This window comes from Pteronotus mesoamericanus, unplaced genomic scaffold (assembly GCF_021234165.1).
Source record: "Pteronotus mesoamericanus isolate MK-2021 breed Mesoamerican mustached bat unplaced genomic scaffold, CSHL_Meso_final contig_27, whole genome shotgun sequence".
NCBI lineage: Eukaryota > Metazoa > Chordata > Mammalia > Chiroptera > Mormoopidae > Pteronotus > Pteronotus mesoamericanus.
In genome coordinates, this window is record NW_026555115.1 from 26,519,809 (window position 1) to 26,534,968 (window position 15,160).

Genomic DNA, 15,160 nt, shown 5'->3' on the forward strand with positions numbered 1-15,160 from the left:
CTCCTCTTGGACCCATATAAATCAGTGAATTCCTGTCACTTGTTTTCTTAAAGGTATCTACTCTTTGTGAAACTTAACATGCTAATGTAACGAGTGTACATATGCATTCCTGTTACCTAGCTTACTGATAAGTTTCTCAATAAAAGCCTTGGAACAAAGGGCAACGGGGCTTTCCCCACTAGGGGATGTGCCAGGGCCTTCTCTGGTAAGACGGAAGTGCCCGTCTGCTCTCCTGGCAAACAGAGAAGTGTTTACGATGTTTCGTGTTTATTCCCCCTCGTCAATGACAACCCCAGGACGGACTCTGAGGGTTTCAGAGGCCTGCTCCTACCTCAGCTGGCCCCAGCCTGTTTCCCTCAGGTTTCAGGGAGTGCTGCGCTCTCTGCGCCGCTCCCCGGCGACGGCGCGCCCCTATAGCTGCGCAGTGCGACAGTGTTGATTGTGTAGTACTGAGCTAAACTTGGAAAAAATCTCTAGTTTTTACTACATGTCTATGGAAACCAAAGGGACACCAACCCAGATATTTGGGTTAAGAAGCAAACAAAGCAAAGAAGAGAGGAGTGTATAAGACATAAGAAGACACTTCTGTGCAATCTGGTATTTATTAGAACTTTGACCAGAGAAATCCGAAGTCCACCATACTGGAGGGGTTCTGGAATTCTAGGCTGTCTCTTAGGCTGTAGGCTAAATGGCCTCAGCTTGTCTGAGCCCATACTGGCTGAGGTTTGCCAAGGTGATAGACCCAAAGCTGCATTAGCAAAGATGTTAAGAAAAGAACCCTTTTTCTTCTAGCTGGGGTCTGTGGGTGAGAGATACTGATATAGGCAATGGAAAGAAGTGTTGGGCATTTCATCTTCATCAGAAAAACTGTACAGTTGCATGATTTGCTCTATGTCATAAGCATCAGAGTCCAGAGCAGGAACTGAGCCCACCAGCTTCTCCAACTGAGTATTTTGCATTTGGTCATTGCTTATGGGACTCTCAGTGATGATAGAATCCTGTGCCAAACTGGAAGCGCCTACAGGCTGAAGTGGAAGGAAGCTATAGAAATCTGAAACTGCAGGAAAAAAGAGGAAGGATTGGTTGATTTTGTGGGTGAGGTGGGCACAATCTTGGCTGGAAGAAGCTGACTTGGTTGCTTTGATGACAGCTGTTGCTGCTGCTTCCTCAGTTTGACCCCTCGGTTCCTGAACCAAGTCTGGGAGTTGGAGAAGAGGGGACATTACAGTCTGTTAATGGAGCAGTTTGAAGCTTCTCCTGGTGAAAAAAGCCAGATTATAACCCTCGCATCCTCTCACCATGGCACTGAGTTCTGAGAGAGCAGAGAGGGGCATGAATGGAGTCAATGGGGGGGGGGGCAGGAAGGGATCAGGACTGGGCCCCCGGATAAAGAAAAAGGAAAGAAAAGGGAGTTATTTAGGGATTATTTAGAAGGCCTCTACAGTAAAGAATACTCCAAAACATTTTGGGGGAGCCTCAGCAGACTCAGAGGTTGGGAGCAGTTATTTGCAGGGTTTTGCTTAAGTGAAGAGTCTGTCCTGACAAGAGTCCTCCTGTTATTTCAGCTCCATAGCACAAGATCTCTGGAGTTCTAATTCCAGCTTTACTGCCTATTAACTCTGTGATCCAGTCACTTTGCCCTTGAACTGTTGCTTCCCTCCTCTTTTAAACTTGATCATAATGAGGCCAACATATGCAATGTGCCTAGTTCAGTACTAGCACACAGTATGTACTCAATAAATGAAATGTTATCATTATTGTCTTATGGAGGGAATTTCCAGGCTGAATAGTAGAATGCGGTTTGGGTGGAGGTACCAAGCATTCCTCAGGGGATTGGACAGATCTTCATTGTTGACTCTGGTAGGCTGAGTTTCAAAACGAGTTCCTTCTGCAGGTTTTTATCTGGAAACATGGTATAGCTAAATAGAGCCTCCAACTGTTCATGCTGCATATGCGTAGATGAGGTGCGTTTTTGGTGCTTCTTCCACCTTGCTGTAGAGCAGAGATGGAGAGGGTATTGTTACACTGTTACTTCTTCCTCTCCCCAAAACCACAGCCATGAGTCTCCCATGACTTTCCTCCAACCAGGGTTGGAATCCAAGAGATACAGGTCCCAGGCCTTGACCCTGAGAAGCTGAGTCCTGAGTAACAGTGCTCTGTCCTCTTTTTAGAGAGTTGGTCTCTGCTAGGAAATGTTACCTCTTTGTTCTCTCTGTACCCAGTCTGTTTGCTTGGAAACTGGCTCCCTTGACTTTCGGTTTGCCCTGCACTAAAAACAGAAAATCCTTTTTCATACGTGTTCAGTTTTTCTACCTTAACCTTGACCTCAGACAGTGAACAGTGGCTTCCCTCTTTTCTTCTTTCACGCTTCGTTTCTTTTAGAAACTGGGAAGAAACCTCATGCCCCTGCAACTAAATATAACATACTCTTGAAAATGGGTTTCCTCTCTTTATTTATTTATTTAACAGTCTATCATGACTGATAAGTGCTTTTTTTTTTCCCTTTCCAGGATTTCTGAAGCTCTATTCACTCCTCTGTGTAAAGGTTGATAAGAAATGAAACATAACTAAATACGTGGCAGTAATTTAAAAAATATAGAATATTTTTAAATGGCAGTGAGAGAAAAAGGAAATGTTTATAATTCTTCTAAGGAAATACAATCAATTACCAAAATTTGTTAAGCAAGAACTGCAATTGCAAACCTTGAATAGACTAATAACCATGCACACACACACACATACAAACACAGGTTAAGTTATAGAATTCAAGGGAATACTCTACTAATTCTCCTGTTAGGTGTCCATTTCAATGAAAGGATGAAGGGTCCTCACTTGGGCCTCACTTCTTACATTTGAAGTCTGTAACACCAATACCAAAACCTACCAAAGATGAACGCTATAAACAAACTATAGACTAATACCACTTATGAACATACAGAGTGGAGCAAAAGTAAGTTTACAGTTTTTGTATGGAAAGTAATACATAAAATAATTAATAAATAATAATACAAGAATAAATCATTTTACAGATGCACAACTGTAAATCTACTTTTGCCCCTGTATATGAAAATAAACTATATAAAATATATTTAATATAATCACATATTAAATGTGCATATTTCTAAACTGATAGTATATAATTTATTTTTGAAATTCATATTTGTGTATTTGAAATCAAATATATTAATTTATACATGTTAATTTTTTCTATTTACATTTTATAAAATTATTCTTTTCAAACTGCATTTAGCTTAAATAGCCATAGCTTAATCAACAGTCTGATCCTATTCTTTTAATTAAACAGTATAGTTTTAACTGGCACATAATATTTCCTTTCATCGACTGACTGCCTTTTGCACACCCCCATCTGGGGACCTGGCCTGCAACCCTAGTATGGGCCCTGACTGGGAATTGAACTGGTGACCTTTTAGTTCACAGGCCAGCCCTCAATCCACTGAGCCACACCAGCCAGAGCTCCCTTTCAAATAAGTTGTTTGTGACACAGCACTTTTGGAATGTGTTTATGGAATACTAGTACTGGGAATTTTGTTTTAATTTGCAAGAAACATAACAGCTTTGTCCCAACACTCCTCCTGTGGAAGTGCATTTGTGATCTCTACATGCTAGTTACTGTAGCTTTAAAACAAGAAAATGGTTTATTCATTTACTTGAATAAGTCATATATGAAAATACTACAAAATTGAAACCATCTTTGTTTCCCAGCTACCTACTTACTCTCCAGAGTTGTTTAGTAAAATACAGTAGCCACTACCCAGCATGGCTATCAAGGGTATAAAATATGGCTGGTTCCACTGAAGTACTAAATTTTAATATAATTTTAAATTTTATAAATAAAATTTAATAAATTTTTAGATTTTATAAATAAAACTTAATAAAACTTAATAAATTTTATTTATAAAATTTAATAAATTTTATTAAAATTTAACTAATGAAATATTTTAAACTAATAACTGCATCCAGTTATTAGGAAACTTTTTATTATATTAGGACAACTTGAGTGTGTAAATGTACTTTTTCAAATGTAAATTTAATAAACTCTAAACACAGATTAAGTATTTCTGATGAAAACTTAACATCTAGATTGAGATATGCTGTGAAGTATAAAGTACTCACTGGATTTTAAAGTCTTAATATGAACAAAATAATGTGAACTATCTTACTGGACCATTTGTTGTCTGTTTAGAAAAATTGTTAGTTTAAGATGTTAAATTCTATATTATAATTACATAGTCTGACTTAATTATGTATTGAAATTAAAGGCTTTAAATTAATTATTTATTTGTGACTGCCTAAACACAACATATACAAGTAAATTAAGGAAACAAAAAGCTTATAGGTGATAAAAGGACAAGATCGATCTTTGTGTGTATTTTTAGCTTTTCATATATTCTTGAATCATATCAGCTTAAGTCTATTTATTTGAAATATTGTCCCCTTAGTCTGGCCAAGATGGAGGCATAGGTAGTTACACTTTCCCTTCTCGCACAACCAAAAGAAGGACAACAACAAATTTAAAAACAAAAAAATAACCAAAACTGCTAGAAAATTGAATGGTATGGAAGTCTGACAACCAAGGAGCTAAAAAAGAAACATTCATCCAGACTGGTAGGAGGGGTGGAGATGCGCAGCTGGTGCAGGGAGGACGGGCAGCAAAGTGGCAGCTGGCAGACAGGGTGGTCCCACATTGGCGTGAAGATAAACCAGGAGGAACTACTGGGGAGTGAGACAGATAGAGCAATCCAGGGTTCCAGCGCAGGAAAAGAAAACCTCAAAACCCCTGGAGGTTAAAACCTGTGAGGGTTGTGGCCGCCAGAGAAACTCCCAGCCTCAGAGGAGAGTCCACAGGGTCCTAGAGTGTACACAAACCCACCCACCCGAGAATCAGTACAAGAAGAGCCCAATTAGCTTGTGGGTAGCAGGGGAAGTGACTGAAAGCTGCCCAAGAGCCAAGCAAGTATCATTGTTCCCTCTTGGACCCCTCGCCCACATACAGTGTCACAACGCAGTGACCTGGGTTGCCCTGCCCCAGCGAATACCTAAAGCTCTGCCCCTCCCAATGTAACAGGCATGCTGAGACAAATATGCACCAAATGAAAGAACAGATCAAAGCTCCAAAAATAGAACTAAGCAATGAACAGATAGCCAACCTATCAGATGCACAGTTCAAAACAGTGTTAATCAGGGTGCTCACAGAATTGGCTGAGTGTGGTCCAAAATGGAGGGAAAAGTATAGGCTGCACAAAGTGAATTAAAGAAAAGTATCCAGGGAACTGACAGTAAAGGGAAGGAAAGCACGACTCAAATCAATGATTGGGAGCAGAAGGAAGAGATAAACTTTCAACCAGAACAGAATGAAGAAACAAGAATTCAAAAAAAAAAAAAAAAATGAAGAGAGGCTTAGGAACCTCTGGGACTACTTTAAACATTTCAATATCCAAATCATAGGGGAGCCAAAAGGAGAAGAAGAAGAGCAAGACATCGAAAACTTACTTGAAAAAATAATGAAGGAGAACTTCCCCGATCTGGCGAAGGAAATAGACTTCCAGGAGACCCAGGAAGCTCAGAGAGTCCCAAAGAAGTTGGACCCAAGGAAGCACACACCCAGACACATCATAATTACATTACCCAAGATTAAAGATGAGGAGAGAATCTTAGAAGCAGCAAGAGAAAAGGAGACAGTTCCCTACAAAGGAGTGCCCATAAGACTATCAGCTGATTTGTCCAAAGAAACCTTGCAGGCAAGAAGGGGCTGGCAAGAAGTATTCAAAGTCATGAAAGACAAGGATCTACATCTAAGATTACTGTCTCCAGCAAAGCTATCATTTAGAATGGAAGGGCAGATAAAGTGCTTCCCAGATAAGGTCAAGTTGAAGGAGTTCATCATCACAAAGCCCTTATTACATGAAATGTTAAAGGGACTTTACTAAGAAAAAGAAGAAAATCAAAAACTATGAAGAGTAAAATGACAACGAAACACAACTATCAACAACCGAACCTAAAAAAACAAAAACAAAAATAAAGTAAGCAGACAACTAGAATGGGAACAGAATCATAGAAATGGAGATTTCTATGGAGATTAGAGGGGAGGGGAAGGGGTAAGAATGGGGGAAAAGATACAGGGAATAAGCAGCATAATTGGTAGGTACAAAATAGACAGGGGGAGGTTAAGAATAGTATAGGAAGTGGAGCCAAAGAACTTATATGTATGACCCATGGACATGAACTAAGGGGGTAAATGCTGGGGGGTTCGGCAGTGCAGGTTTGAGTGGAAAAAAGAGGAGGAAAAAATGGGACAACTGCAATAGCATAAGCAATGAAATATATATTAAAAAAAGATTACATTAACTCCAAAAAACAAAAACAGAACAACATAGTAGTATATCCTTCCTTATCAGGAAAAAAATAAAATAAAATAAAATAATAAAGAAAAAAAGAAAAGAAATATTATCTCCTTAAAAAAAAATATTTCCCTGACCTCTGTGGCTTAGTTGGTTGGCAGTCATCCCACAAAGCGAAAGGTCACCCATTTGATTCCTAGTCAGGGCACGTGTGTGGGTTGCAGGTCCAGTCTCCACTGGAGTGTGAGAGAGGCAACTGATAAATGTTTCTCTCCCTATTTTTGTTCTTCCTTTCTCAATTTCTCTAAAAATAAATAAAATCTAATTTAAAAAAAAAAGAGACATAGGATCTCTTTTAGTAAGACTAATAGCTTTTACACCTAAGCTTTATGCTCATATGTTGGTGTAATAACCAGTCTCTTTTGATAACTTCTTTCTTGTGTTTTTTAAATGGTTCTTGGAGCTGTTGATTGGTTGTGATTTCCCACTTATCTGCACACACAGATGTAGAAGAAAGATAGCAGGAAATCATCAGGGTTTAAGAGGAGAATCCCTAAAACATTAACAGATACACACTGGAAAGTTCAGGAGACAATGCTGAGAAAAGCACCTGAGAAAAGATGGTTTTAGATACAAAAGCTGAAAGAATCCATCCCCAGCCAACCTGCATTACAGGATATGTTAAAGGTCATCCTTTAGGCAGAAGGAAAGTATGTTCCTGATGAAGGACTTATATCTGGAATACATGACAAACTTATATGTCAAAAATTAGAAGATGAACATTCCAATTAAAAAATTTTTAATATTAATTAAAACATTTGAGTAGAATTTCATCAGAGAAGTTATGTAAGGGGACATGTGGAAGATGTAGAAAAATCGAAACTCTCATGCAACAATTGGAAATTGCTGGGGGTTCTATAAAATGATATGGCAACTTTGGAAAACAGTCTGGCAGTTTCTTAAAAAGGCTGACATAAACGTATCATATGACTCAGCAACTCCACTCCTAGGAATCCACCCAAGAGAAATGAGAACATTTATTCATGCAAGGACATAACTATTCATAGCAACATTGTTCATAACAGCCCCAAACTGGTAGCAATCCAAATCTCCTTGTTAAATGGATATTTACATGTGGTATACCCATAGAATGTATTATCGTTCAGCACTCAAAGGAATAGGTTAGTGATACATTTTACAACGTGGATCAACATTATGCTAAATAAGATAAAAAAGAGACAAACCAGTCTCTTTTGACAACTCCTTTCTTGTGTTTTTTAAATGGTTCTTGGAGCCATTTTAAAAACACATTATGTTTAATAAGAGTAAATGATAGACTCGTGAGAATTCATTGTATTAGAAATTTTCTATATAATAAAATGCTAAAAATGAGTAAATAAAATGTAATTTTCTAGCAATTATTTTTTCCAAAAGGAGATGGATCCACCCTGTGACAGAACTGTTATAAGCAAGAATTATGTTCACCAAGGTGAGTGGCTAGAAAAGTGGAACAGAGAGAGACTGGTAATCTCTGAATCACTTATGTTCAAGAGTAGAAACTTTGCTTATTAAGTGTACTTGTCCAGGAATATGATCATGAATAGGTTACTTAAACTACCTATTCAGTTTCATCAAGCATAGTAAGTGAATTCTAAGAGTGTTTACTTTATAATAGGGTTTGTAAATGTATTGCATGAATGTATTAATGTCAACTACTAATACACACAAAACACCAGGATAATGCGTGGTACATCATATGTAAAATATAAATATTTTATTTTATTAATTTTATTATTTTACAATATTTTTCACTGAAAATGAAGTATTTATTTAAAGTTATAAGCTTTATTTATCATATGCTATATAACAACTTCATCACATTTTGGATAATTCACTACTTATCATTCTACTTATCTTATAGTAGTTAACCTCCTCAACATATCAAGTGTAAGTAAGGAAATTATTACCAATTAAAATAGTTCAATGGATTTATAGAAAAACAGATTTTTAAAAACCATATTGCTAATTCTTATTATTTTCCTATATAATGTGATATAGAAAATACACTCTTCTTTAATACTCAAAAAATTATAGTTTAGTGTATAACATAAAAAGAGCAGAGTAAAAAAAAACATATCAAACCTATTTTAGTGATTGCTTCAGAGGAGAAAGAAGGTAAAATAAAAGTGATAATCCCTGGCCGGATAGCTCAGCTGGTTAGAGCAGGGATCCTCAACCCCCGTGCGCCAGCCAGCAAAGCTCACCTGAGCTCCTCCTCCTATTCCCTCCACCCCATCTTCCAAGAAACTATTTACTGGGGCCAAAAACGTTGGGGGCCTCTGAGTTAGAGCAGCATCCTAATACACCATGGTTATAGGTTCAATCCCTGGTCAGGATACATATAAGAATCAACCAATGAATGACTAAATAAATGGAACAACAGATCGATCTTTCTCTCTTTCCCTTCCTCTCTTACTGTAAAAATCAATCAATAAAAAATTATTTAAAAAGACCAATTGGAGCACCTTTTGTTGTAATAGTTTGTCTTTTGTCCTAAATTCCTGAAATTTCTTCGGAACCATAAAAATGAAATCCGTGTCTTGGTATTCCTAACATGCCCCTTGCAACCACAACTGAGTTTGTTAATGAGGCCACTTTTGGAAATCACCTAAAGACCAGAGTGCTGGTTGCCAGAGAAACCAACCCTAATTAGGGGGTTGGCACTTTCAGCCCACTCCCTGATTTCTGGGGAGGTGAGAGGGGCTGTAGGTTGAATCAGTCACCAATGGGCAATGATTTAATCTATCACACCTATATCATATAGCCTCCACAAAATCCCAGAAGGACAGAGTTCAGAGAGCTTCCAGGTTAGTAAACCAGAATGACCACATGCTACCAAGCTGGGCCCAAACTCCATATGGACAGAAGCTCCTTTGTTTCCGACCCCATCCTATGTATCTCTTCATCCAATTATTGATTTTTATTCTTTAGTATTCTTTGTAATAAGCCAGTAATTTAGTGAGTAAATGGATTTTCTGAGTTTTGTGAGCTTCTCTAGCAAATTAATCAAGACCAAAGAGAGAGTAATGGAACCTCTGTTTTATAGCCAGTTGGTCAAAAGCACAGGTGATACCTTGACTTGTGATTGGCATCTGAAGTGAGGGCGGTTTTCTGAGTCTGAGCCCTTAAACTGTGGGCTCTGACTCTGTCTCTGGGTTGATATTATCAGAATTGTGTTGAATTGTAGAAATTTAGCTGGTGTCAAGAGAACTGCTTGATGTAGGGGGAAAAAATCCACACATCAGAATTTGTGTTAGAATTGTGTCCTACCTTGGATAAGGGGATTTTTGTATTTCTATCTATCTGTGCTTCAGTCCTCTCCTGGAAAAACATTCTTACCTGCTCTATATTTTGTGTTCTTATCTGTTATTATTTGGTCAAGCATGGGTCTACAGTACTTGACCTAAGAAATAGCTGTTTTAAGATAGATGCAATATACAATTATAGGGCCCCATGTGAAGAGGGCAACGGTAGAGGAGAGGAGGACAAAGGAGGGTTATACTCACTGGGACCAGCTGGATTCTGTGGCATCAAGTTCATGCTGGAATCATCCATTTGGTTACAAAGGTCTGCCTGGGGATTCTCTGAGGCCATCCTCCTCATCAGACATACTGACATCTGGGACGAAAAGCCTATATGACAAAGGGGACACTGTTAAAGTCATTCATTCACTGGAAAACAATGTTTCCCAGGGACCTGGGCTCATTGTAACACAAATGAGTTTAATCTCCAGAGTGTCTACCTCTCCAGGAAAATGATTTGCATTCATACTATAAAAAAAATACTGCAGATGTATTACTCAAAAATGAAAATTTGAAAATATTAAAAGAAATCATGTGTCAATATCTTTGTGACTCAGAGTAGGGGGATATTTTCTTTAATGAGATTGTTGAAACACAATCTGAAGGACCTGAAAGAATAGAAAAATTAAACTAGATAAAATGACCATAGATTTTCTCATCAGAAACCAAGATAGATGGTGGAACAAAATCTTTAAAGTGCTGAGAGTAAAGAACTGTCAACTCAGAATTCTGTATCTAGGGAAAGTATCCTTCAGAAATGAGGGTGAAATGATAACATTCTCAGATTAAGGGAAAATACGAAAATCTGTGACCAGTAGTCCTATTCTATAGAAATGTTAAAGGAAATTCTTCAGGCTGAAGGGACATGATGCAAGAGGGAAAAATACAACTTCAGGAATGAAGAAAGATCCACAAAAAATGGCAAATATCTGCTTATATGTAACAGACTAATTTTCTCTTCTAAGTTATTTGAAATACATATGAATATTGAAAGCAAGAATTATCACATTTTATAGTGTTTGGTTTTTCTTTTTTAGTTTTAATTTTGAAATAATTACAGATTCACAGTAGTTGCAAAAAAAAAAAAGAAAGAAAGAAAGAAAGAAAGAAAGAAAGAAAAGAAAAAGAAAAAAGAAAAACAAAATCCAAGAGTACAGGGGGGTCCTATGTACCCTTCATTCAGCCTCTCCCAATGATGACATCTTGCATAACTGTAGTACACTATCAAAACCAGAAAAATGACACTGGCATGCTCCATAAAGCTTATTTACATTTCATCAACCACATTGCCCAATTTAGACTGCATGGTGGATGGTCTAGGATTCTTCTACCCAACCTTCCCTTCTTCACCAGGGGGTCAGGTTTGTGTAGTGGTCCAATAGCTCTTCCAGCCTCCCCTGACTTCTGCCCCATTTTCTGTATAGATATTTCCTCTAATAAAATCCCTGCAGGTTTGTTTAATTCTGTTTTGATGTCTGCTTCTTAGAGGACCCAGGCTAAACTACCCAATCTTGATACCAGTTAATCCATCCTGTAAAATGGGATTCAGCCTGCCCCAGAGGCACTTGGAACTTATTTGACTGTTGAAACTGTCCCTCCTTCAAGGACCCAGGAGGTGGGAATGAAACTGGAGGGAAAAGAGAGGGTTGTTGCACTGTGATCCACTTTGTTCTATTGTATCTTGTCAATGCTGTGATCACTCATGTAGACAAAAGAGTGGGTCTGGGGAGCCCCAGGGGCTCTTGTGTTAATCTGGACACCAAAGGACTGCATTGGTAGGTCTGTGGAGTAGAATAGGGGGGTGGAGAGTGATGATCTCATTCATTTTGGGGAATGCAATGTATTCAAGGCCATTGGGGTTTGAATCCCAGGTCACTCACATAGTACCTCTGTGGATTTTTTAAAAAGTGACTTCACCTCCCTAAGCCTGTTATCTCAGCTGAAAAATAATTATGATCTCTACTTCACAAGGCTGTAGTGAGGATTCACTGAGAGCCTAACTATCAATCACAAAGCTTGTTACAATATCATGCTCAAAGGAAGGGGTTTGATATTATAAAAATGTAACAGATCATGTAACTGGACTGCTCAGAATCTTTCCATGCCTCCTCAGTGCACGTAGGACAAATCCCACATCCTCACTAACCCTGGCTTAGGGAGCCTGGCAGTGCAGTAGGTCTGGGAAAAAGCAGCTCCACCTCTTTCATTGAGTTGTGTGTCTTTTGGACTTTACTAGATATACAGATCACTGAGGGATCTTGTTAAAATACATATCCTGATTCAATATGTCTTGGGTAGGGCTTGAGATCCTGCATTTCTAATGAGCTCCCAGATGATGCCGATATTACTGCTCTGCAAAAGAGACTTTGAGTAGCAAGGATTTATAAGGGCCTCTTTCAACATGGATGAATCTTGAGAATACCATGCTAAGTGAAATAAGTCAGACAAAGTTAAGAACCATATGATTTGTTTCATATGTGGGATATAAAACTGAAAGCAACAAATGTACAATCAAGAAAAACAAAAAACTCATATACACAGACAACAGTTGGTGGTTACCAGAGGGTAGGGGGATAGTAAAGGATAAAGGGGGTCATATATATAGTGACAGAAGATTTGACTTTGGGCAGTGGGCACACAACGCAATATACAGATGAAGTATTATAAAATTGTACACTTGAAACCTATGTCATTTTATTAATCAATGTCACCCCAATAGATTTAATTTTAAAACAATGAACAGAACAAAAATAGATAAAAGGGCCTCTCTCTGGCTTTTTCTGTATGTGCTCCTCCCTACTGGGCATGAGTCTGCAAAACAAAAGTGTCATGGACCCTGGAAGACTTGTCCATTTCTCAGTCATATTCCATGTACCAGGGACTGCAGGATTTTCCGTCAAATGGTTCTGAATTCATGTCCCAGAGGGAAGAACAGGCTGCCAATGTGTAGTCCCATCCTGGTCCCAGGGGGACTGTTGGTTGAGAGATGTCAACAGAGACTGGGCCTTGGGTACAAAGATGGGATGAGAATGATGGCAGAAGGGCTGTGGCTAGCTCTTCCTCCATTGCCACATTCTGATGTGGAACTTTAACAAAGCCAAAAATTCAAAAATTTGAATCTCAGCTTCCTGGAAGATATATTTGTCAAGGTGGGCAGGTAAAACACACTTTACTTAACAGTTTGATAGCCTGATTTACAATTTTGAAATAGTTATAGTATATGGTATGTGGGCCTTCAATTGTATTTGCTTCTTGGCCTTGAAAGTGGCACATGCTGGGCACTCCTCTCTTGGAAATCTGTGTTCTGGCCACACTGGACCTCCTTCAATTCTTTGAACAAGTTGTGAGTTGCCTGTTTCAGGTGTTCATACATGCTCATCCCCACTGTTCTGTCTGTCCTGTTTGACAACAACTCAATACCCACCTGCCTATTTTTTCTCAGTTTAAACAACACTGTCTTGTAGAAGCTATCCTTTTCTCCCCAAATTACTTCACCATGTTCTCTTAACTCTTAGGACTATGTGCTTCCCCTTCTGGGAGAAATAACAATTTTATTTACCCATTCATTTGTCTGTTCTTTATTGTCCCCTTATTACACCTTTGGAAACAGTTGACTATGAGGAAGTGATGTGTCAGTGGGAGGAGAATACAGATTTTTTCTGCTTTTATTTGAAAAGAGTTTACATGAGTCAGACAGGAACACAGAGAGACTGAGAGACAGAGAGAAGCAGTTACTACGACAACCGTTACCCTTGGATAACCAAGGGCCCTTCTCTGAGCTCTGAAGGGCCTTGGAGTTCCCTAAGATCTTTTTAGGGGGTTCCTGAGGTCAACGCTGTCTTCCCCATATTAAGATGTCTGCTTTTTAACTCTCATTCTGTCAGGAATGTCCAGTGGAATACATTTAGAAAAGCATAACTTAGTAAACAAATGTTTTGCAAAAAAACTGCAATGTTACACAAAATCATGTGTGGATACAAGATCCACTCTAAGTGCAAGATAGACAGTGGATTTTAACATGACAGATTACGAAAAGTTCATTGATATAATTTCAAATTTCACACAGCAACTAACCTTTAAGAAATTAGCGCTTCCTAATATTGTTTTAGTTTCAAAGACTATTCAGAATGGTCACAAAGGCTATTAGAATACTCCTTTATTTTCTAACACTTTTTCTGTGTAAGGCCAGATTTCAACAACAAACAATATATTACAAAAGATGCATGCAAAAGTGGAAGAGAATTCTGCTGTCTTCTATTAAGGCAGATAAAGTTACTATAATGTAAAATATTGACATCCTCCTTTTTTCTGTATGGAAAATATAGTTAACATGTGATGCATTTATCATTTTATTTTGAAGTGAATAAGTATTTTTTTAATTTGTCAATTTTAATTTTTAATGTGGCAAATGACTATACATACAACTTACAAAAACAAAAGCTCTTTGGAGCCCTCAATAATTTTTAAGAATGTAAAGAGGTTGAGAACAGAAAGTTTGATAAGCAGTAACAGAGGATGAGCTAGGGCCTGACAATTAATCAAAGAGAAATTAAACTCAGCTAAGCATCTGTTCTTCAATATAATTCTTAGAGTAAATACAGTAATTAATGATACAGTGAGAAACAATAACAGTATTAGAATGTTATACAATAACAACAATAATAATAACATCATTTGGAGATGTTTTCCAAGTGTCAGACATCTAAGTGTTTCATAAACACGACTCATTTAATCCTCAACAAACACAGGGGATAAAGTACAATTGTTATTATACTCTTAAAGATGAAGCAAAATAAGCTCTTCAAGTTTGGGCAGACAGAGTAGCGTAACTAGGAATGAATTTGTTCTTACTGACGCCTGTATACACTAACCCCTGCCTACTTTCCCAGGAAGGACATTGAGAGCTTAAGTTGCGAAACAAATGAAAAAGCATGTTTCAAATGAACTCAGGTGTTTTCTGGGCTATGAAGAGCACAAGTCAGTAGGGACACTGCATTTACTCAGCAAGTATTTGTCTGCCTCCCACAAGTGGGCACTTATTTATGTCTGGTGATTCTGCAGTGAATAAAACACAGAAATTACTGCCGTTATGGAGCTTCTAATGAAGATAGTGCAAGGCCAGGCCAGCACCAACGGGGGAAGTATGGGAGTCTTGCGAAGCACACACCAACCTTGTGTAACAGGATCTCACATTTACACCTTGACTTCCTTGAGGCAATCGACATTCGTCCCTCATTTCACAACCCTCTATCATTATCCTCATTTGGAATGGAGTGAGTGATTTGCATCCTTTAATCTTGCTCCTTTGAGTTTTTGACCCCTTTTTGACCATTCGAACCCCACATTCTGCACCACTGTCAGCCCCCCAATCCCTGCTTACCTGTCATGAAGCCCCTCGGAGTACCCATTTTCAAGAAACTCCAAAAATGCAGTTTCTTT

The 15,160-nt window shown here is 38.3% G+C and overlaps 1 protein-coding gene across 1 annotated transcript; it reads right to left on the minus strand.

Annotated features, from left to right (window-relative positions):
• Positions 1–583: 583 nt before the first annotated feature.
• On the minus strand, positions 584–14,946 carry ARGFX (arginine-fifty homeobox). Its single transcript, XM_054574930.1, is given in 4 exon segments — positions 584–703; positions 705–1,066; positions 1,069–1,198; positions 14,893–14,946. Coding segments are annotated over 4 exon segments (645 nt in total). The 3' UTR covers positions 584–604.
• Between the last annotated feature and the right edge of the window lie 214 nt (positions 14,947–15,160).